This window comes from Oncorhynchus masou, chromosome 14 (assembly GCF_036934945.1).
Source record: "Oncorhynchus masou masou isolate Uvic2021 chromosome 14, UVic_Omas_1.1, whole genome shotgun sequence".
In the NCBI taxonomy this organism is placed as follows: domain Eukaryota; kingdom Metazoa; phylum Chordata; class Actinopteri; order Salmoniformes; family Salmonidae; genus Oncorhynchus; species Oncorhynchus masou.
Window position 1 is genome coordinate 21,581,435 of NC_088225.1, and position 24,765 is coordinate 21,606,199.

At 47.0% G+C, this 24,765-nt stretch overlaps 1 protein-coding gene across 1 annotated transcript in view; it reads left to right on the forward strand.

Annotated features, from left to right (window-relative positions):
* LOC135554532 (voltage-dependent P/Q-type calcium channel subunit alpha-1A-like) overlaps positions 1–24,765 on the forward strand; it is a 176,832-nt gene that overhangs the window by 122,130 nt on the left and 29,937 nt on the right. The window contains 4 exon segments of the mRNA XM_064986876.1: positions 571–698; positions 17,296–17,392; positions 22,581–22,695; positions 23,380–23,487. Coding sequence (XP_064842948.1) covers positions 571–698; positions 17,296–17,392; positions 22,581–22,695; positions 23,380–23,487 — 448 coding nt within the window.

Consider the following 24,765-nt stretch of genomic DNA (forward strand, 5'->3'; position numbering starts at 1 on the left):
GCTTGCAAAGTGATGTGTAATTCCCATTGGGATTTGTCAGCGTTAGACTGTCCAACAGTTGAAACGTGTATTCACCCACAACCTGCATTCATATTGACTGCCAGGGTTAAGAAACAGTGGGAGGAAACAAACTAAGCCATTTAAACTGGAACAACCATTTCAGTAACAAGTGCAAAAATGAAGTGATTGGATTAGAAACATATATTGTAGCATGACATTTAATCAATCAATCACTCAATGTACATGCAAAAACACAGACATTAAAAACAATTCCCAAAAATCTAACTGCAGTAGAGCATGCTAGGGAAAATATATTTTTAAAACATTTAGTTGGTGTGACTTCTCATTTACTTTTGAGTCAGTACCACATAAACATGTTAAGTAATAATGACTTTTTATTGATTTAGAGTACAACTTATTAGAAGTACTTGAGTTAAAAATGCCTTGAGGTTTACAGTGCAGGATTTCCCGAAAACCAGGGAATTTATTTTGCAACCCTAGTCTGTTATAAGTGCACACTTGCTTGGCTGACATAATACTGTGTAATAATGTGGCTGTTTGTGTTTTTAGATGCTGAATCTGTTCGTGGCTGTCATCATGGACAACTTTGAGTACCTGACCAGAGACTCCTCCATCCTCGGCCCACATCATCTAGACGAGTATGTCAGGATATGGGCTGAATATGACCAAGCAGCTTGGTGAGTGACACACATGAACACATCACTTAGAAACACACACACACACACACACACACACACACACACACACACACACACACACACACACACACACACACACCCTGGCACTAGATCAACCCTGGCACTAGATCTCATTAGCCTGTGGTAAAACTGATCTAAGTCCAGTCTTTGGGAACATCAGATGAAAAGAGTGGGAGTCTGGGAGCTGTACAGTAACCATGAAGTAAATTACTCCACAGTTAGAAAGGACAAGAGTCATAAAGGATATAAAGGCCAAGTCTCCTGTAGTTGAACTGATCCCAAATCAGTCTAAAGAATCCACACAAGACAGCAGCTGTAGGTGGGATCATGGATCTGAGCAGTAACCTTCTCAGTGATCCAGTTATCTCTCCCTCCCTGTGCCCTCTCCCTCTCTCTGTGTGGTTCAGACCCCCACCCCACCCCCTCTGGAATCTGTATACTGCCAAAACTTACTGTGGCAACAATCCTCCCCTTTACTGTACTGTATATTCAACCCCCGTGGAACCTGAAACACGCTAAGTTTCCTAGTATCTGTGTTCCAGTGCCTGTTATCCTTCTGCTGTCCTGTAGTCTGCAATGTAGATGGAGAGAAGAAGAGAAGAGGAGGAGGTAGAGAGATTGAGGGAAGGAGGTAGAGACAGTAGTGGGGGAAGGGAAATCGAGAGAGAGAATGAGAACGACTGAGATGGATAGGAATATAAAAATAATCAGAATTAAAAGGTTTTGTTAACATGGTGAATTGAGATAAAGACAGGCATGGAAGAAAACAAGGAGGATTTTCTGGAGAGAAGTGAGGGAGGGAAGGAGGGAGGTAGGGAGGTAAGGAGGGAAGTAAGGAGGGAGGGGGGAACAGAAAATCTATGGGGAGATAGGGCTCTGTATGACAAGTGGCTATTACACATTAGGCCATTTAGCATTCACATGCATTTCTAGTTAATGAGCTATTCCTTAATTATACTCCACACACAACCAATTACTGGCACACACCACTGCTGGCAGAGAGGGGGAAGGGAATGAATGAGGGGAATGAGAGAGAGATGGGGATGGGTTCTATTAGGAAGAGGAATTGAGAGAGACGGGGATGGGTTCTATTAGGAAGAGGGATTGAGAGAGAGACGGGGGATGGGTTCTATTAGGAAGAGGAATTGAGAGGGAGACGGGGGACGGGTTCTATTAGGAAGAGGGATTGAGAGAGACGGGGATGGGTTCTATTAGGAAGAGGAATTGAGAGAGAAACGGGGATGGGTTCTATTAGGAAGAGGAATTGAGAGAGAGACGGGGATGGGTTCTATTAGGAAGAGGAATTGAGAGAGACGGGGGATGGGTTCTATTAGGAAGAGGAATTGAGAGAGAGACGGGGATGGGTTCTATTAGGAAGAGGAATTGAGAGCGACGGGGATGGGTTCTATTAGGAAGAGGAATTGAGAGAGACGGGGATGGGTTCTATTAGGAAGAGGGATTGAGAGCGACGGGGATGGGTTCTATTAGGAAGAGGAATTGAGAGAGACGGGGATGGGTTCTATTAGGAAGAGGAATTGAGAGCGACGGGGAAGGGTTCTATTAGGAAGAGGAATTGAGAGAGACGGGGATGGGTTCTATTAGGAAGAGGAATTGAGAGCGACGGGGATGGGTTCTATTAGGAAGAGGAATTGAGAGAGACGGGGATGGGTTCTATTAGGAAGAGGAATTGAGAGAGAGACGGGGATGGGTTATATTAGGAAGAGGAATTGAGAGAAACGGGGATGGGTTCTATTAGGAAGAGGAATTGAGAGCGACGGGGATGGGTTCTATTAGGAAGAGGAATTGAGAGAGACGGGGATGGGTTCTATTAGGAAGAGGAATTGAGAGAGAGACGGGGATGGGTTCTATTAGGAAGAGGAATTGAGAGCGACGGGGATGGGTTCTATTAGGAAGAGGGAATGAGAGCGACGGGGATGGGTTCTATTAGGAAGAGGAATTGAGAGAGACGGGGATGGGTTCTATTAGGAAGAGGAATTGAGAGTGACGGGGATGGGTTCTATTAGGAAGAGGAATTGAGAGAGACGGGGGATGGGTTCTATTAGGAAGAGGAATTGAGAGAGACGGGGATGGGTTCTATTAGGAAGAGGAATTGAGAGTGACGGGGATGGGTTCTATTAGGAAGAGGGATTGAGAGCGACGGGGATGGGTTCTATTAGGAAGAAATATTGAGAGAGACGGGGATGGGTTCTATTAGGAAGAGGAATTGAGAGCGACGGGGATGGGTTCTATTAGGAAGAGGAATTGAGAGAGACGGGGATGGGTTCTATTAGGAAGAGGAATTGAGAGAGACGGGGATGGGTTCTATTAGGAAGAGGAATTGAGAGAGACGGGGATGGGTTCTATTAGGAAGAGGAATTGAGAGAGACGGGGATGGGTTCTATTAGGAAGAGGGATTGAGAGAGACGGGGATGGGTTCTATTAGGAAGAGGAATTGAGAGTGACGGGGATGGGTTCTATTAGGAAGAGGAATTGAGAGAGACGGGGATGGGTTCTATTAGGAAGAGGAATTGAGAGAGACGGGGATGGGTTCTATTAGGAAGAGGAATTGAGAGTGACGGGGATGGGTTCTATTAGGAATAGGGATTGAGAGCGACGGGGATGGGTTCTATTAGGAAGAGGAATTGAGAGAGACGGGGATGGGTTCTATTAGGAAGAGGAATTGAGAGCGACGGGGATGAGTTCTATTAGGAAGAGGAATTGAGAGAGACGGGGATGGGTTCTATTAGGAAGAGGGATTGAGAGCGACGGGGATGGGTTCTATTAGGAAGAGGAATTGAGAGAGACGGGGATGGGTTCTATTAGGAAGAGGAATTAAGAGTGACGGGGATGGGTTCTATTAGGAAGAGGAATTGAGAGAGACGGGGATGGGTTCTATTAGGAAGAGGAATTGAGAGAGACAGGGGATGGGTTGTATTAGGAAGAGGAATTGAGAGAGACGGGGATGGATTCTATTAGGTAAAGGAATTGAGAGCGACGGGGATGGGTTCTATTAGGAAGAGGAATTGAGAGAGACGGGATATGGGTTCTATTAGGAAGAGGAATTGAGAGAGACGGGGATGGGTTCTATTAGGAAGAGGAATTGAGAGTGACGGGGATGGGTTCTATTAGGAATAGGGATTGAGAGCGACGGGGATGGGTTCTATTAGGAAGAGGAATTGAGAGAGACGGGGATGGGTTCTATTAGGAAGAGGGATTGAGAGCGACGGGGATGGGTTCTATTAGGAAGAGGAATTGAGAGAGACGGGGATGGGTTCTATTAGGAAGGGGAATTGAGAGTGATGGGGATGGGTTCTATTGGGAAGAGGGATTGAGAGAGACGGGGGATGGGTTCTATTAGGAAGAGGAATTGAGAGAGACGGGGATGGGTTCTATTAGGAAGAGGGATTGAGAGCGACGGGGATGGGTTCTATTAGGAAGAGGAATTGAGAGAGACGGGGATGTGTTGTATTAGGAAGAGGGATTGAGAGAGACGGGGATGGGTTCTATTAGGAAGAGGAATTGAGAGAGACGGGGATGGGTTGTATTAGGAAGAGGGATTGAGAGAGACGGGGATGGGTTCTATTAGGAAGAGGAATTGAGAGAGACGGGGATGGGTTGTATTAGGAAGAGGGATTGAGAGCTACGGGGATGGGTTCTATTAGGAAGAGGAATTGAGAGAGACGGGGATGGGTTCTATTAGGAAGAGGAATTGAGAGCGACAGGGATGGGTTCTATTAGGAAGAGGAATTGAGAGAGACGGGGATGGGTTCTATTAGGAAGAGGGATTGAGAGCGACGGGGATGGGTTCTATTAGGAAGAGGAATTGAGAGAGACGGGGATGGGTTGTATTAGGAAGAGGAATTGAGAAAGACGGGGATGGGTTCTATTAGGAAGAGGAATTGAGAGAGACGGGGGATGGGTTGTCTTAGGAAGAGGAATTGAGAGAGACGGGGATGGGTTCTATTAGGAAGAGGGATTGAGAGAGACTAGGGGATGGGTTGTATTAGGAAGAGGAATTGAGAGAGACGGGGATGGGTTCTATTAGGAAGAGGGATTGAGAGCGACGGGGATGGGTTCTATTAGGAAGAGGAATTGAGAGAGACGGGGATGGGTTCTATTAGGAAGAGGGATTGAGAGAGACTAGGGGATGGTTTGTATTAGGAAGAGGAATTGAGAGAGACGGGGATGGGTTCTATTAGGAAGAGGGATTGAGAGCGACGGGGATGGGTTCTATTAGGAAGAGGAATTGAGAGAGACGGGATGGGTTGTATTAGGAAGAGGGATTGAGAGAGACGGGGATAGGTTCTATTAGGAAGAGGAATTGAGAGAGACGGGGATGGGTTCTATTAGGAAGAGGGATTGAGAGCGACGGGGATGGGTTCTATTAGGAAGAGGAATTGAGAGAGACGGGGATGGGTTCTATTAGGAAGAGGAATTAAGAGTGACGGGGATGGGTTCTATTAGGAAGAGGAATTGAGAGAGACGGGGATGGGTTCTATTAGGAAGAGGAATTGAGAGAGACAGGGATGGGTTATATTAGGAAGAGGAATTGAGAGAGACGGGGATGGATTCTATTAGGTAGAGGAATTGAGAGCGACGGGGATGGGTTCTATTAGGAAGAGGAATTGAGAGAGACGGGATATGGGTTCTATTAGGAAGAGGAATTGAGAGAGACGGGGATGGGTTCTATTAGGAAGAGGAATTGAGAGTGACGGGGATGGGTTCTATTAGGAAGAGGAATTGAGAGCGACAGGGATGGGTTCTATTAGGAAGAGGAATTGAGAGAGACGGGGATGGGTTCTATTAGGAAGAGGGATTGAGAGCGACGGGGATGGGTTCTATTAGGAAGAGGAATTGAGAGAGACGGGGATGGGTTGTATTAGGAAGAGGAATTGAGAGAGACGGGGATGGGTTCTATTAGGAAGAGGAAGTGAGAGAGAGACGGGGGATGGGTTGTATTAGGAAGAGGAATTGAGAGAGACGGGGATGGGTTCTATTAGGAAGAGGAATTGAGAGAGACGGGGGATGGGTTGTTTTAGGAAGAGGAATTGAGAGAGACGTGGATGGGTTCTATTAGGAAGAGGGATTGAGAGAGACTAGGGGATGGGTTGTATTAGGAAGAGGAATTGAGAGCGACGGGGATGGGTTCTATTAGGAAGAGGAATTGAGAGAGACGGGATGGGTTGTATTAGGAAGAGGGATTGAGAGAGACGGGGATAGGTTCTATTAGGAAGAGGAATTGAGAGAGACGGGGATGGGTTGTATTAGGAAGTGGGATTGAGAGAGACGGGGGATGGGTTCTATTAGGAAGAGGAATTGAGAGAGACGGGGATGGGTTCTATTAGGAAGAGGGATTGAGAGCGACGGGGATGGGTTCTATTAGGAAGAGGAATTGAGAGAGACGGGGATGGGTTGTGTTAGGAAGAGGAATTGAGAGAGACGGGATGGGTTGTATTAGGAAGAGGGATTGAGAGAGACGGGGATAGGTTCTATTAGGAAGAGGAATTGAGAGAGACGGGGATGGGTTGTATTAGGAAGAGGAATTGAGAGAGACGGGGATGGGTTGTATTAGGAAGAGGAATTGAGAGAGACGGGGATGGGTTCTATTAGGAAGAGGGATTGAGAGAGACGGGGGATGGGTTCTATTAGGAAGAGGAATTGAGAGAGACGGGGATGGGTTCTATTAGGAAGAGGAATTGAGAGAGACGGGGATGGGTTGTATTAGGAAGTGGGATTGAGAGAGACGGGGATAGGTTCTATTAGGAAGAGGAATTGAGAGAGACGGGGATGGGTTGTATTAGGAAGTGGGATTGAGAGAGACGGGGGATGGGTTCTATTAGGAAGAGGAATTGAGAGAGACGGGGATGGGTTCTATTAGGAAGAGGGATTGAGAGCGACGGGGATGGGTTCTATTAGGAAGAGGAATTGAGAGAGACGGGGATGGGTTGTGTTAGGAAGAGGAATTGAGAGAGACGGGATGGGTTGTATTAGGAAGAGGGATTGAGAGAGAGGGGGATAGGTTCTATTAGGAAGAGGAATTGAGAGAGACGGGGATGGGTTGTATTAGGAAGAGGGATTGAGAGAGACGGGGGATGGGTTCTATTAGGAAGAGGAATTGAGAGAGACGGGGATGGGTTCTATTAGGAAGAGGGATTGAGAGAGACGGGGATGGGTTCTATTAGGAAGAGAGAATTGAGAGAGATGGGGATGGGTTCTATTAGGAAGAGGAATTGAGAGAGACGGGGATGGGTTGTGTTAGGAAGAGGAATTGAGAGAGACGGGGATGGGTTGTATTAGGAAGAGGGATTGAGAGAGACGGGGATGGGTTCTATTAGGAAGAGGAATTGAGAGAGACTGGGATGGGTTGTATTAGGAAGAGGAATTGAGAGAGAGACGGGGGATGGGTTGTATTAGGAAGAGGAATTGAGAGAGACGGGGATGGGTTCTATTAGGAAGAGGAATTGAGAGAGACGGGGATGGGTTGTATTAGGAAGAGGAATTGAGAGAGACGGGGATGGGTTCTATTAGGAAGAGGAATTGAGAGAGACGGGGATGGGTTCTATTAGGAAGAGGAATTGAGTGTGACGGGGATGGGTTCTATTAGGAAGAGGAATTGAGAAAGACAGGGGATGGGTTGTATTAGGAAGAGGAATTGAGAGAGACGGGGATGGATTCTATTAGGTAGAGGAATTGAGAGCGACAGGGATGGGTTCTATTAGGAAGAGGAATTGAGAGAGACGGGATATGGGTTCTATTAGGAAGAGGAATTGAGAGAGACGGGGATGGGTTCTATTAGGAAGAGGAATTGAGAGAGACAGGGGATGGGTTGTATTAGGAAGAGGAATTGAGAGAGACGGGGATGGATTCTATTAGGTAGAGGAATTGAGAGCGACGGGGATGGGTTCTATTAGGAAGAGGAATTGAGAGAGACGGGATATGGGTTCTATTAGGAAGAGGAATTGAGAGAGACGGGGATGGGTACTATTAGGAAGAGGAATTGAGAGAGACGGGGATGGGTTCTATTAGGAAGAGGAATTGAGAGCGACGGGGATGGGTTGTATTAGGAAGAGGAATTGAGAGAGACGGGGATGGGTTCTATTAGGAAGAGGAATTGAGAGAGACGGGGATGGGTTCTATTAGGAAGAGGAATTGAGAGAGACGGGGGATGGGTTGTATTAGGAAGAGGAATTGAGAGAGACGGGGATGGGTTCTATTAGGAAGAGCAATTGAGAGAGACGGGGATGGGTTGTATTAGGAAGAGGGATTGAGAGAGACGGGGGATGGGTTCTATTAGGAAGAGGAATTGAGAGAGACGGGGATGGGTTCTATTAGGAAGAGGGATTGAGAGCGACGGGGATGGGTTCTATTAGGAAGAGGAATTGAGAGAGACGGGGATGGGTTGTGTTAGGAAGAGGAATTGAGAGAGACGGGGATGGGTTGTATTAGGAAGAGGGATTGAGAGAGACGGGGATGGGTTCTATTAGGAAGAGGAATTGAGAGAGACTGGGATGGGTTGTATTAGGAAGAGGAATTGAGAGAGAGACGGGGATGGGTTGTATTAGGAAGAGGAATTGAGAGAGAGACGGGGATGGGTTGTATTAGGAAGAGGAATTGAGAGAGACGGGGATGGGTTGTATTAGGAAGAGGAATTGAGAGAGACGGGGATGGGTTCTATTAGGAAGAGGAATTGAGAGTGACGGGGATGGGTTCTATTAGGAAGAGGAATTGAGAGCGACAGGGATGGGTTCTATTAGGAAGAGGAATTGAGAGAGACGGGGATGGGTTCTATTAGGAAGAGGAAGTGAGAGAGAGACGGGGGATGGGTTCTATTAGGAAGAGGAATTGAGAGAGACGGGGATGGGTTCTATTAGGAAGAGGAATTGAGAGAGACGGGGGATGGGTTGTTTTAGGAAGAGGAATTGAGAGAGACGGGGATGGGTTCTATTAGGAAGAGGAATTGAGAGAGACTAGGGGATGGGTTGTATTAGGAAGAGGAATTGAGAGCGACGGGGATGGGTTCTATTAGGAAGAGGAATTGAGAGAGACGGGATGGGTTGTATTAGGAAGAGGAATTGAGAGAGACGGGGATAGGTTCTATTAGGAAGAGGAATTGAGAGAGACGGGGATGGGTTGTATTAGGAAGTGGGATTGAGAGAGACGGGGGATGGGTTCTATTAGGAAGAGGAATTGAGAGAGACGGAGGGATGGGTTCTATTAGGAAGAGGGATTGAGAGCGACGGGGATGGGTTCTATTAGGAAGAGGAATTGAGAGAGACGGGGATGGGTTGTGTTAGGAAGAGGAATTGAGAGAGACGGGATGGGTTGTATTAGGAAGAGGGATTGAGAGAGACGGGGATAGGTTCTATTAGGAAGAGGAATTGAGAGAGACGGGGATGGGTTGTATTAGGAAGAGGGATTGAGAGAGACGGGGGATGGGTTCTATTAGGAAGAGGAATTGAGAGAGACGGGGATGGGTTCTATTAGGAAGAGGGATTGAGAGAGACGGGGGATGGGTTCTATTAGGAAGAGGAATTGAGAGAGACGGGGATGGGTTCTATTAGGAAGAGGAATTGAGAGAGACGGGGATGGGTTGTATTAGGAAGTGGGATTGAGAGAGACGGGGATAGGTTCTATTAGGAAGAGGAATTGAGAGAGACGGGGATGGGTTGTATTAGGAAGTGGGATTGAGAGAGACGGGGGATGGGGTTCTATTAGGAAGAGGAATTGAGAGAGACGGGGATGGGTTCTATTAGGAAGAGGGATTGAGAGCGACGGGGATGGGTTCTATTAGGAAGAGGAATTGAGAGAGACGGGGATGGGTTGTGTTAGGAAGAGGAATTGAGAGAGACGGGATGGGTTGTATTAGGAAGAGGGATTGAGAGAGACGGGGATGGGTTCATATTAGGAAGAGGAATTGAGAGAGACGGGGATGGGTTGTATTAGGAAGAGGGATTGAGAGAGACGGGGGATGGGTTCTATTAGGAAGAGGAATTGAGAGAGAGGGATGGGTTCTATTAGGAAGAGGGATTGAGAGAGACGGGGGATGGGTTCTATTAGGAAGAGGAATTGAGAGAGATGGGGATGGGTTCTATTAGGAAGAGGAATTGAGAGAGACGGGGATGGGTTGTGTTAGGAAGAGGAATTGAGAGAGACGGGGATGGGTTGTATTAGGAAGAGGGATTGAGAGAGACGGGGATGGGTTCTATTAGGAAGAGGAATTGAGAGAGACTGGGATGGGTTGTATTAGGAAGAGGAATTGAGAGAGAGACGGGGGATGGGTTGTATTAGGAAGAGGAATTGAGAGAGACGGAGGATGGGTTCTATTAGGAAGAGGAATTGAGAGAGACGGGGATGGGTTGTATTAGGAAGAGGAATTGAGAGAGACGGGGATGGGTTCTATTAGGAAGAGGAATTGAGAGAGACGGGGATGGGTTCTATTAGGAAGAGGAATTGAGTGTGACGGGGATGGGTTCTATTAGGAAGAGGAATTGAGAAAGACAGGGGATGGGTTGTATTAGGAAGAGGAATTGAGAGAGACGGGGATGGATTCTATTAGGTAGAGGAATTGAGAGCGACAGGGATGGGTTCTATTAGGAAGAGGAATTGAGAGAGACGGGATATGGGTTCTATTAGGAAGAGGAATTGAGAGAGACGGGGATGGGTTCTATTAGGAAGAGGAATTGAGAGAGACAGGGGATGGGTTGTATTAGGAAGAGGAATTGAGAGAGACGGGGATGGATTCTATTAGGTAGAGGAATTGAGAGCGACGGGGATGGGTTCTATTAGGAAGAGGAATTGAGAGAGACGGGATATGGGTTCTATTAGGAAGAGGAATTGAGAGAGACGGGGATGGGTACTATTAGGAAGAGGAATTGAGAGAGACGGGGATGGGTTCTATTAGGAAGAGGAATTGAGAGCGACGGGGATGGGTTGTATTAGGAAGAGGAATTGAGAGAGACGGGGATGGGTTCTATTAGGAAGAGGAATTGAGAGAGACGGGGATGGGTTCTATTAGGAAGAGGAATTGAGAGAGAGACGGGGGATGGGTTGTATTAGGAAGAGGAATTGAGAGAGACGGGGATGGGTTCTATTAGGAAGAGCAATTGAGAGAGACGGGGATGGGTTGTATTAGGAAGAGGGATTGAGAGAGACGGGGATGGGTTCTATTAGGAAGAGGAATTGAGAGAGACGGGGATGGGTTCTATTAGGAAGAGGGATTGAGAGCGACGGGGATGGGTTCTATTAGGAAGAGGAATTAGAGAGAGGGGATGGGTTGTGTTAGGAAGAGGAATTGAGAGAGACGGGGATGGGTTGTATTAGGAAGAGGGATTGAGAGAGACGGGGATGGGTTCTATTAGGAAGAGGAATTGAGAGAGACTGGGATGGGTTGTATTAGGAAGAGGAATTGAGAGAGAGACGGGGGATGGGTTGTATTAGGAAGAGGAATTGAGAGAGAGACGGGGATGGGTTGTATTAGGAAGAGGAATTGAGAGAGACGGGGATGGGTTCTATTAGGAAGAGGAATTGAGAGAGACGGGGATGGGTTCTATTAGGAAGAGGAATTGAGTGTGACGGGGATGGGTTCTATTAGGAAGAGGAATTGAGAGAGACAGGGGATGGGTTGTATTAGGAAGAGGAATTGAGAGAGACGGGGATGGATTCTATTAGGTAGAGGAATTGAGAGCGACGGGGATGGGTTCTATTAGGAAGAGGAATTGAGAGAGACGGGATATGGGTTCTATTAGGAAGAGGAATTGAGAGAGACGGGGATGGGTTCTATTAGGAAAAGGAATTGAGAGAGACAGGGGATGGGTTGTATTAGGAAGAGGAATTGAGAGAGATGGGGATGGATTCTATTAGGTAGAGGAATTGATGGGAGATGGGTTCTATTAGGAAGAGGAATTGAGAGAGACGGGGATGGGTTCTATTAGGAAGAGGAATTGAGAGAGACGGGGATGGGTTCTATTAGGAAGAGGAATTGAGAGAGACGGGGATGGGTTCTATTAGGAAGAGGAATTGAGAGCGACGGGGATGGGTTGTATTAGGAAGAGGAATTGAGAGAGACGGGGATGGGTTCTATTAGGAAGAGGAATTGAGAGAGACGGGGATGGGTTCTATTAGGAAGAGGAATTGAGAGAGAGACGGGGGATGGGTTGTATTAGGAAGAGGAATTGAGAGAGATGGGGATGGGTTCTATTAGGAAGAGGGATTGAGAGAGACGGGGGATGGGTTCTATTAGGAAGAGGAATTGAGAGAGACGGGGATGGGTTCTATTAGGAAGAGGGATTGAGAGTTGGGTTCTATTAGGAAGAGGAATTGAGAGAGACGGGGATGGGTTGTATTAGGAAGAGGGATTGAGAGAGACGGGGATGGGTTCTATTAGGAAGAGGAATTGAGAGAGACGGGGATGGGTTGTATTAGGAAGAGGGATTGAGAGAGACGGGGATGGGTTCTATTAGGAAGAGGAATTGAGAGAGACGGGGATGGGTTGTATTAGGAAGAGGGATTGAGAGCGACGGGGATGGGTTCTATTAGGAAGAGGAATTGAGAGCGACGGGGATGGGTTCTATTAGGAAGAGGAATTGAGAGAGACGGGGATGGGTTCTATTAGGAAGATGGATTGAGAGCGACGGGGATGGGTTCTATTAGGAAGAGGAATTGAGAGAGACGGGGATGGGTTCTATTAGGAAGAGGAATTGAGAGAGACAGGGATGGGTTCTATTAGGAAGAGGAATTGAGAGAGACGGGGATGGGTTCTATTAGGAAGAGGGATTGAGAGCGACGGGGATGGGTTCTATTAGGAAGAGGAATTGAGAGAGACGGGGATGGGTTCTATTAGGAAGAGGAATTGAGAGAGACGGGGATGGGTTCTATTAGGAAGAGGAATTGAGAGAGACGGGGATGGGTTCTATTAGGAAGAGGAATTGAGAGAGACGGGGATGGGTTCTATTAGGAAAAGGAATTGAGAGAGACAGGGGATGGGTTGTATTAGGAAGAGGAATTGAGAGAGATGGGGATGGATTCTATTAGGTAGAGGAATTGAGAGCGACGGAGATGGGTTCTATTAGGAAGAGGAATTGAGAGAGACAAGATATGGGTTCTATTAGGAAGAGGAATTGAGAGAGACGGGGATGGGTTCTATTAGGAAGAGGAATTGAGAGAGACGGGGATGGGTTCTATTAGGAAGAGGAATTGAGAGCGACGGGGATGGGTTGTATTAGGAAGAGGAATTGAGAGAGACGGGGATGGGTTCTATTAGGAAGAGGAATTGAGAGAGACGGGGATGGGTTCTATTAGGAAGAGGAATTGAGAGAGAGACGGGGGATGGGTTGTATTAGGAAGAGGAATTGAGAGAGATGGGGATGGGTTCTATTAGGAAGAGGGATTGAGAGAGACGGGGGATGGGTTCTATTAGGAAGAGGAATTGAGAGAGACGGGGATGGGTTCTATTAGGAAGAGGGATTGAGAGCGACGGGGATGGGTTCTATTAGGAAGAGGAATTGAGAGAGACGGGGATGGGTTGTATTAGGAAGAGGGATTGAGAGAGACGGGGATGGGTTCTATTAGGAAGAGGAATTGAGAGAGACGGGGATGGGTTGTATTAGGAAGAGGGATTGAGAGAGACGGGGATGGGTTCTATTAGGAAGAGGAATTGAGAGAGACGGGGATGGGTTGTATTAGGAAGAGGGATTGAGAGCGACGGGGATGGGTTCTATTAGGAAGAGGAATTGAGAGAGACGGGGATGGGTTCTATTAGGAAGAGGAATTGAGAGTGACGGGGATGGGTTCTATTAGGAAGATGGATTGAGAGCGACGGGGATGGGTTCTATTAGGAAGAGGAATTGAGAGAGACGGGGATGGGTTCTATTAGGAAGAGGAATTGAGAGCGACAGGGATGGGTTCTATTAGGAAGAGGAATTGAGAGAGACGGGGATGGGTTCTATTAGGAAGAGGGATTGAGAGCGACGGGGATGGGTTCTATTAGGAAGAGGAATTGAGAGAGATGGGGATGGGTTCTATTAGGAAGAGGAATTGAGAGAGACGGGGATGGGTTCTATTAGGAAGAGGAATTGAGAGAGACGGGGGATGGGTTCTATTAGGAAGAGGAATTGAGAGAGACCGGGATGGGTTCTATTAGGAAGAGGAATTGAGAGCGACGGGGATGGGTTCTATTAGGAAGAGGGATTGAGAGCGACGGGGATGGGTTCTATTAGGAAGAGGAATTGAGAGAGACGGGGATGGGTTCTATTAGGAAGAGGAATTGAGAGAGACGGGGGATGGGTTGTATTAGGAAGAGGAATTGAGAGAGACGGGGATGGGTTCTATTAGGAAGAGGAATTGAGAGAGACGGGGGATGGGTTGTCTTAGGAAGAGGAATTGAGAGAGACGGGGATGGGTTCTATTAGGAAGAGGGATTGAGAGAGACGGGGATGGGTTCTATTAGGAAGAGGGATTGAGAGAGACGGGGATGGGTTCTATTAGGAAGAGGAATTGAGAGAGACGGGATGGGTTGTATTAGGAAGAGGGATTGAGAGAGACGGGGATGGGTTCTATTAGGAAGAGGAATTGAGAGAGACGGGGATGGGTTGTATTAGGAAGAGGGATTGAGAGAGACGGGGGATGGGTTCTATTAGGAAGAGGAATTGAGAGAGACGGGGATGGGTTCTATTAGGAAGAGGGATTGAGAGCGACGGGGATGGGTTCTATTAGGAAGAGGAATTGAGAGAGACGGGGATGGGTTGTGTTAGGAAGAGGAATTGAGAGAGACAGGGATGGGTTGTATTAGGAAGAGGGATTGAGAGAGACGGGGATGGGTTCTATTAGGAAGAGGAATTGAGAGAGACGGGGATGGGTTGTATTAGGAAGAGGAATTGAGAGAGACGGGGATGGGTTGTATTAGGAAGAGGAATTGAGAGAGACGGGGATGGGTTGTATTAGGAAGAGGAATTGAGAGAGAGACGGGAATGGGTTCTATTAGGAAGAGGAATTGAGAGAGACGGGGATGGGTTCTATTAGGAAGAGGGATTGAGAGAGACGGGCGATGGGTTGTATTAGGAAGAGGAATTGAGAGAGACGGGGATGGGTTGTATTAGGAAGAGGAATTGAGAGAGACGAGGATGGGTTGTATTAGGAAGAGGAATTGAGAGAGACGGGGATGGGTTCTATTAGGAAGAGGAATTGAGAGAGACGGGGATGGGTTCTATTAGGAAGAGGAATTGAGTGTGACGGGGATGGGTTCTATTAGGAAGAGGAATTGAGAGTGACGGGGATGGGTTCTATTAGGAAGAGGAATTGAGAGAGACGGGGATGGGTTGTATTAGGAAGAGGAATTGAGAGAGACGGGGGATGGGTTGTATTAGGAAGAGGAATTGAGAGAGACGGGGATGGGTTCTATTAGGAAGAGGAATTGAGAGAGACGGGGGATGGGTTGTTTTAGGAAGAGGAATTGAGAGAGACGGGGATGGGTTGTATTAGGAAGAGGAATTGAGAGAGACGGGGATGGGTTGTATTAGGAAGAGGAATTGAGAGAGACGGGGATGGGTTGTATTAGGAAGAGGAATTGAGAGAGACGGGGATGGGTTGTATTAGGAAGAGGAATTGAGAGAGACGGGGATGGGTTGTATTAGGAAGAGGAATTGAGAGAGAGACGGGGATGGGTTCTATTAGGAAGAGGAATTGAGAGAGACGGGGGATGGGTTGTATTAGGAAGAGGAATTGAGAGAGACGGGGATGGGTTGTATTAGGAAGAGGAATTGAGAGAGACGGGGATGGGTTCTATTAGGAAGAGGAATTGAGAGAGACGGGGATGGGTTCTATTAGGAAGAGGAATTGAGAGAGACGGGGATGGGTTCTATTAGGAAGAGGAATTGAGAGAGACGGGGGATGGGTTCTATTAGGAAGAGGAATTGAGAAAGACAGGGGATGGGTTCTATTAGGAAGAGGAATTGAGAGCGACGGGGATGGGTTCTATTAGGAAGAGGAATTGAGAGAGACGGGGATGGGTTCTATTAGGAAGAGGAATTGAGAGAGACGGGGGATGGGTTGTATTAGGAAGAGGAATTGAGAGAGACGGGGATGGGTTGTATTAGGAAGAGGAATTGAGAGAGAGACGGGGATGGGTTCTATTAGGAAGAGGAATTGAGAGAGACGGGTGATGGGTTGTATTAGGAAGAGGGATTGAGAGAGATGGGGATGGGTTGTATTAGGAAGAGGAATTGAGAGAGACGGGGATGGGTTCTATTAGGAAGAGGGTTTGAGAGAGACGCGGATGGGTTGTATTAGGAAGAGGAATTGAGAGAGACGGGGATGGGTTGTATTAGGAAGAGGAATTGAGAGAGACGGGATGGGTTCTATTAGGAAGAGGGTTTGAGAGAGACGCGGATGGGTTGTATTAGGAAGAGGAATTGAGAGAGACGGGGGATGGGTTCTATTAGGAAAGGAATTGAGAGAGACGGGGATGGGTTCTATTAGGAAGAGGGATTGAGAGCGACGAGGATGGGTTCTATTAGGAAGAGGAATTGAGAGAGTCGGTGATGGGTTGTATTAGGAAGAGGAATTGAGAGAGACGGGGATGGGTTGTATTAGGAAGAGGGATTGAGAGAGACGGGGATGGTTTCTATTAGGAAGAGGAATTTAGAGAGACGGGGATGGGTTGTATTAGGAAGAGGAATGGAGAGAGACAGGGATGGGTTGTATTAGGAAGAGGGATTGAGAGAGACGGGGATGGGTTCTATTAGGAAGAGTGATTGAGAGAGACGGGCGATGGGTTGTATTAGGAAGAGGAATTGAGAGAGACGGGGATGGGTTGTATTAGGAAGAGGAATTGAGAGAGAGTGGGATGGGTTCTATTAGGAAGAGGAATTGAGAGAGAGACGGGGATGGGTTCTATTAGGAAGAGGAATTGAGAGCGACGGGGATGGGTTCTATTAGGAAGAGGAATTGAGAGAGACGGGGATGGGTTCTATTAGGAAGAGGAATTGAGAGCGACGGGGATGGGTTCTATTAGGAAGAGGAATTGAGAGAGACGGGGATGGGTTCTATTAGGAAGAGGGATTGAGAGAGACGGGGATGGGTTCTATTAGGAAGAGGAATTGAGAGAGACGGGGATGGGTTCTATTAGGAAGAGGGATTGAGAGAGACGGGGATGGGTTGTATTAGGAAAACAGGAACGATAATAGACAGGAAGTGGTTAAACAGAGAAGGGATAGGCTGAGACAATGGTAGGAACAGGGAAAGACTGCAGTGTCATTGCAGAAGAAAAGCACTACAGCTCAAATGGGTGACGGGCAACAACAATGTGTGTGTGTGTGTGTGTGTGTGTGTGTGTGTGTGTGTGTGTGTGTGTGTGTGTGTGTGTGTGTGTGTGTGTGTGTGTGTGTGTGTGTGTGTGTGTGTGTGTGTGTGTGTGTGTGTGTGTGTGTGTAGTATGTGTGTGTGGTGTGTGTACACCGTACAGTAATTTTGCTGTTATGATATCTTGTTTCTTGTCAATCTTGTGCTCTTCTTTCTTCCCATTGTTCTCTCTTGTCGTATCTGTCCTCTGCGTTTGTTCTAACTCCTCCTGTTCTTTTTGCAGCGGTCGCATTCATTATAAGGATATGTACAGTTTATTGCGAGTTATCGACCCGCCTCTTGGCTTAGGAAAGAAATGCCCCCATAGAGTGGCCTGCAAGGTTTGACTTCCACTACAAATCCTCAACCACACCTGCTACAGCATCCAAGAATGGAATGAGTGTCGCTTATCTGATCTGATTGGATTTCATTTTTGTTATACTTTCTCTCTTCTTCTTTATTTTGCCCATTTCTACTTGCATTCTGATCTGAAAAGAGAATGTGTAGGACAATGCAGACACCCAGACGAGCATGACGTTGTGCACCACTGAAATGAAAAATAAATAAAACACTTTTAAGAGTTTGATTGTGAAGAAAAAACTGAATTCTGATTGTTCTCCTTTGGTCATTTTTCTTTCTGTTGTTTTGCTTGCTGTTGAACCACGGCTAGTAGGTGCGGTGCTAGACACACTGTGGGATCTGTAGCATTGCATTGTTCTTGGGGGGGAGGACAGAAACTGCATTGACACCCCACCCTCATCATGGTATTGCCCAGTCCCAGCAGTGGAGCTCAGTGCTTGCCTCTGAAGTCCTCTGCTTTTCTATGCAATCCCTCCCTTCCCACTTGCATAGAACGATAATTTACTTCTACTAAAAGTCTCCAACTCTACTCAACTCCACTCTTTCTCCTCCCTATACCCCCCTCTTATCTTCTACAAGATATACACCCCTGCCCGCTCAGACCAGTTCTACCCCCCCTCACCCTGCCAGCTCAGACCAGTTCTAGACAGCCTCACTCTTGCTCTCAAACCAGCCAAATAACTTTGTTTTTGTTTCTTATTTCTCCTCTCTACTCTTTGCTTTGGTCTCTCTTTCGCTCTCATTCTCTATCTCTCTTTCTATATGTGTCCCCCTCTCTTCTCTCTCTTCCCTCACTCTCTCTTTCTCCCCCTCTCTCTCTCTCTCCCTCGCTCTCTCTTGCTCTCTCTCCCTCCCTCTTCTCCTTCTCTCTCTACCCTTCTCCCACCCTACTCTCTTCTCTTATTCTCTCTGCTCTCTCTCTGGTTGGCTGTGGTTGGCTGTGGCTGTTCTGGCTGTGGCTGTGGGGGGCGGTGGCTGTGCTGCGCTGACATGCAGTGGCAGGATCAGTTGCAGGGATATGTATGACATGCTCAGGCATATGAGCCCTCCGCTAGGCCTGGGGAACAGGTGCCCGGCACGGGTGGCCTACAAGGTCAGGACCCCCTAGAACCAGGGGGCTTAGTGCCTCTTCCTCCGCTTTACTGTGTATCCGTAGTGTTGGTGTGTTCTTCTTCTCTACACATTTTGTTTCTGATATTTTGCTTTATCTCCATTTTCTTCTTCTCTTTTGTTATTTGATGAAGGGGAGCGCTGATGTCGTTGTGGGGAATGGGGAGGAGGGATGGAGGGTAGGGGCGGGGGGTTAGGGTCAAGGGACAAAGGTCAGACAGGTTTATCCACAGGAAGGGGTGAATGGAGGGAACTTCTCAGCTCTTTTGCACCGTGTATACTGACGGAAACACACACACACCTCTAAACACAGATATTATCAAACACAAACACCCACACGTTGTTTTTGCCAGTCAAAGCTTTACAAGAATCTGAGTAGAGTGGATAGTGGAATGGAATACATCAAATCAGCTGTGGTAACTATAGGAGCTTTGGCTAAAGTACACTTCAGGGGGTCTCAAACTTCCATATTGACTCTAAACAGGTGTGTACATTAGAGTGACTTCTTTAATGTATACTAGTGGAAAAATATTAAAGATATCTATTTATACAAAAATATATATAAATGTTTGGCCAAGCTGGCAAAATAGTGTATACACACAGCTAAACACACATGCACAGACAAAAACACATACATACACACACACCAGTATGCGTGTGCAGCCGGGCTTGGAAGGTCCGTAAGACTTCTGTCCTCTGAGTCTCTCCGTCCTGTGGATGGCGCTACACACACACAACACACACACACACACACACACACACACACACACACACACACACACATAGAGGAGCAGGTCTCTGTCTTTACTTGTACAGTAGTCCAACATATTCAAATCAGGATGTATTTTCTGGGTCGAGGACAGAGAGCTGAATATAGTTTGTTGTCTATCTAGTTGGTTGTGTAGTTTGCTAACCAGTTAACTGTTATCATTGCCACAGAATAACGTCCAGCCTCTTTTTCGTAGTAGAATCTCTTCGGCCCTGTAGTCAAATCTGCAAGTGAATCTGTTCCACCCGTCCTCGTTCTTCTGTCAATGCAGTTCTACTCTGTTTCCAGTCCCCTCCTCTTCACATGCTGTCTCCTCCCCTCTTCCCAACCCGCCACTCGCATGCCTGCCCCTTCACCCCCACCACCACACGGGCACTACCATTACCTCTCTCACACACTGTCATACACAGTCACACACACACCGACTCACACTCATGCCCGTTAAATACCCTTATATTCCTGTGAAATCCTTCAGATATTCTAACACACACTCATATACCCAACTCATTTGGTTGTCACCAACCCTGGTCCTGGAGAACTAACAGTTCTCTGATTCAACTAATCAAGGTCTTGCTGATTAGCTGACCAACAGAATCAAAGACAGAAACCTGTCCTGCACACCCTCTCTCTCAGACCGGGGATGGTAGTGACCACTGCTCTAATATAACCTCATACCCCCTATTATAAACCTTACAACACAATATGACACCATTACGACACATTATGACACCCTTATGACACACATGTGTCCCTTCGTAGGCAGATCGCTGTGAGCCTCAGGGGCAACCAGCAGAACAGTCTGTAGGCACAGAAGATCTCTCTACTGCCAAAACTTACTGTCCCTCAAACCCTCCTTATCCTCCCAGCTGCTCTCCCTACCTGCATCTCTGCTAATCTTTACCTCTACCTCGATCTCTAGCATCCCTCTCTCCGCGTCTCTCTCTCTCTTTTCTATTCTTCACTTTGCCATTTCTCTATCTTTCTATTTCTCCGTATATTTCTCCCTGCCTCTCTCTCTCTCTCTCTCTGCATATCTGCAACTCTCTGTCTTTCTGTCCTCTGTTCATTCATTCCTATCAGCTCAGCTCATCTCTCCTCTCCCTTCCCCACCTCTCTGCTTTATCCTCTCTTTTCTCTCCCTTCTTCTCCTCCCTCCATTTTGTCCCTCAGTCCTAACAGCCTCCCTCCTGAAGTGTCCCCTGTAATATAACCCCTCCTTCAGACTTTGACCTCTAACCTTCCATCCACCTCCATCTACTGTGTCTGGGGGTAACCATAGCAGTCTGGTCTTTGAAAATACCTCTCTCCCCTTTCCCTGTGTAAACTGTCATCTGTAGGTGATGACCTTAGTTTGACATTAAAAACCCACAGACCCCCCTTCTTGCCCTTCACCTGTCCCCTATCCCCCACCCACCATCACTACTTACCGGCCCAATGAGAGAGGTCAAAACCCTCACACTTGACCTTCACCTCTGACACACAGAATAATGTCCCCTGTATGTGTAGTGTTAAATTCTCACCTCCACTCTTCTCTGTTCTGTAGAGACAGACAGACAGTAGTCTTCAGGCAGGATGCTGTGTTACAGACTCGACCAGCTTGTGTGGTGGTAGATCTTTCTTTTATTCTATCACTTTCAACCTCTTTTTCTTATCACTCGCTGTTTATCTCTCTGATGTCTTTTTTCTCTCTCATCCTCCAACCTCTTCTCATCCTCCAACTTCTCCCTTCTTTTGCTTTGAAAATGGTCTCTAAAATGCCACTCACAACCAACCCCCCTCTCTCTTTTCAACGAGATATATTTTTCCCCACCCCTTATACTTATTGTATAGCCCTCCTCAGGCCTAAGGCAGCCTAACCTACAACCTCAGCCCATCTTACCTTTAAATAAATGTCTGCCGTGGTGGCCATCTTGATTTTCTTAGATTACCTTGATCGGCTGAATTCTGTTCTCACGCTCACCTATTAACTCTGTCAGGCCCTGCACCCATTATTCATTGAGAGATCAGAGGATTTGAATAGAGCTTTACAGCTCTATTGTCTCTGTATGACAACAACATCCTTTCATTTAATATCTGCTATAGATTTAGCACATGTAGTTTCAATGATGTCATATCCTCCTGCCAGTAACCACTACTAAAGCCAAACAGATAAACATTATTGTATTATTAAACCACACAGAGGATGCTTTCTGTGTACGGCTGTGCTGCTGCTTGTCCTGTGAAGCATTATGTGTGTGCACTGCATGTTGCATGGGGGGGACAGGGGAGGATGGGGTATGTGTCACAGGGTTTTGGGGTAGGGGAGCGGAGTGGTTGGCATGGTCTTGCTGCATGTCTGAGATGTCGCTGTGACAACGGTTACTGCGAGCCTGTCTCGCACACACTAACGTCACGTTGTCTGTGTATGTTGTCTGTGCATGTGTGTGTGTGTGTTGGCTCGTGTCCATTTCTCTTATATTGGCAAGACCAGAAGGTGGATAAAGGATAAATGAAAATGATGACGTTCCCCTCCCCCTGTCCCTCAGTTTTGGTTTATCGCTTTATGGCCTGGTCTCTGTTGAACTCTGTGAATCTCCAATCCGCTACGGGGAGCTCTGTTAGTGGCAGCCAGCTGTCTGCTCTGACTGATCTAGAATCAGATTAATATCCAATAATCCTGAACTAAACCATTCAAGGGGAAAACGCACAAAACTGACATTGGATCAGAGTCTAACTTCATCCTACACCCTCTATCAGAGAAGGCATAAATAATGCTGTGACACTACTGAACCTGTGAGGTCCTCCTAAGTAACACAACAAGGACTGTTACAAGGTAACACCCACAAGAGGAACCAACCAACTCGTAGTAATCAGTAGTGGTAGTGTAATGTTAACCTCTTTAACCCTCTGGCTCTCACAGGCTGTAAAGAAATAATGGCATCATTTGCCACCGCCATGAAAGGATCAAATGACTGAAATATCAATGTTTACATCTTTACCTGCCAGTACCAAATAACAACTCAGCTGCCAAACAGCTGCCATAACTGGTGTAGCAGTGCCAATGACACATTGTATAGTTGACAGACAGACGTACAGATTGACAGACAGACTCATAGAACCTGCTACAAAAAATGACAGAGCTCCCTTTCCTCCCCTTACCCTCCCCCCCTCCCCCTCTCCCCAACCCCCTTTCCCCAACCCCCTTTCCCTCTCTCCTCACCTGGAGGTTCAGAGCACACCTATACCTCCACTTCCTGGGGGGCGGGTCCTTTTTACTCACCCACCTTCCCCCGATTGTCTCTTTCCAACAGAGGCTGCTGCGGATGGACCTCCCGGTCGCCGACGACAACTCAGTCCACTTCAACTCCACCCTGATGGCCCTGATCCGCACGGCGCTGGACATCAAGATTGCCAAGGGTACAGAAGGTTTGGAACCCCTCTTACCTGCTTGCCTTTTTCACCATCTGTTCCCCCTGTTTCTTGTCTTCCCTAGAACAGAGCAGGGCAGTCTGCTACTGTAAGGTGGTTGTGTATCGTGTACCCTGCTGTCCCTGACACCTACATCGGTCCCTCTGCTTCTCCCACAGTTTCCTAAGTACCGCTCTTTTTCTATAGAGTTTGTATGGTTCTTATTAACCAATAGAATGTCATGTGTACTACCAGCCATACTGTCAGTGTAATAGGGTTTCAAATAGGCTACAGTTCTCTTTTTGTAGACTTTGTAGAGTTCTTATGTGAAATAACAATCATAGTTTCAATGTAATTGAGTGTCACTTTATTTGGTTGACCCAATTAAAGTGAAGATGGCCAGACATTTAATGCCCATGTCTCTGTGTTACATGGCTCATCCACACTATATATTTAAACTGGGAGTCAAACCTCACCTCTATTAACAAACACATTCTCTTGTGTCTGTGTGCTTGTGTGTGTTTTCATGTCTGTGCGTCAATTCTTACACCTCTATGACTCTGCTGTGTATTTGTATTGATGTGAATGTGTGTGTTTATGTGTGTGTGTTGCTATTATATGTGTGTATACACTGGTGCTTGTGTGTGCCTGCTTGTGTGCGTGTGCCTGCTTGTGTGTGTGTGTGTTATTGCGTGTGTGTAGGAGGTGTGGACAAACACCAGATGGATGCAGAGCTGAGGAAAGAGATGATGGCGATTTGGCCCAATCTCTCCCAGAAGACCCTGGACCTCTTAGTCACGCCACATAAGTGTAAGTTGCAGTGTGTTTGGACCGCGACGCGATCCCAGTGTCTGTCTACTTCTTCATGCCACCCGAGGACAGCTTCTCTCAACCAGTCTCCTTCACTGCTGCACCCTCTGATACAGCAGGCACAGCCCCCTACACACACACACACACACACACACACACACTTATTATGCACACATAGACACATACCAACACACGCACACAGGATCCCATGATTCCCACCAGTCCAATCCTCGAAGATGACACACCTAATTTTGGATCTCCATCTCCAGCCTCCATACACCTCCACCAGCCCTAGCCCCATTTCCCTACAGCAGGCCATGTACCCCATCCCCCATCCCCAGTCCCCACACACCCATATAGACCTCTTTTCTTTCACCCATATCACACATCCACCCAACCTAACAACTGTACACAGCAGGCCTCATCCTAAAGTCCCAATGCAATACTTCCAACAGCCCATTCCACTGATTCCAGGCCTGTTCTGTAGGCCCAACATCACGCATCCACCGGATCCAATACCAGCAGGCTGTCTGCCCAGCTCTGTGCCTGAGATCAGGGGGTGCCTCTCTATAGACCAACTCTCTATAGTAGTCTTTTCACTCCAGGGGTTTAGTTCATACAGTACTACTGTAGGTCAGAACACTCTAGGGGTATAGTTCATACAGTACTACTGTAGGTCAGAACACTCCAGGGGTTTAGTTCATACAGTAGTACAGTAGGTCAGAACACTCCAGGGGTATAGTTCATACAGTACTACTGTAGGTCAGAACACTTCAGGGGTTTAGTTAATACAGTACTACTGTAGGTCAGAACACTCCAGGGTTTTAGTTCATACAGTACTGCAGTAGGTCAGAACACTCCAGGGGTTTAGTTCATACAGTACTACTGTAGGTCAGAACACTCCAGGGGTTTAGTTCATACAGTGCTACTGTAGGTCAGAACACTCCAGGGGTTTAGTTCATACAGTACTACTGTAGGTCAGAACACTCTAGGGGTTTAGTTCATACAGTACTACTGTAGGTCAGAACACTCCAGGGGTATAGTTCATACAGTACTACTGTAGGTCAGAACACTTCAGTGGTTTAGTTAATACAGTACTACTGTAGGTCAGAACACTCCAGGGTTTTAGTTCATACAGTACTGCAGTAGGTCAGAACACTCCAGGGGTTTAGTTCATACAGTACTACTGTAGGTCAGAACACTCCAGGGGTTTAGTTCATACAGTGCTACTGTAGGTCAGAACACTCCAGGGGTTTAGTTCATACAGTACTACTGTAG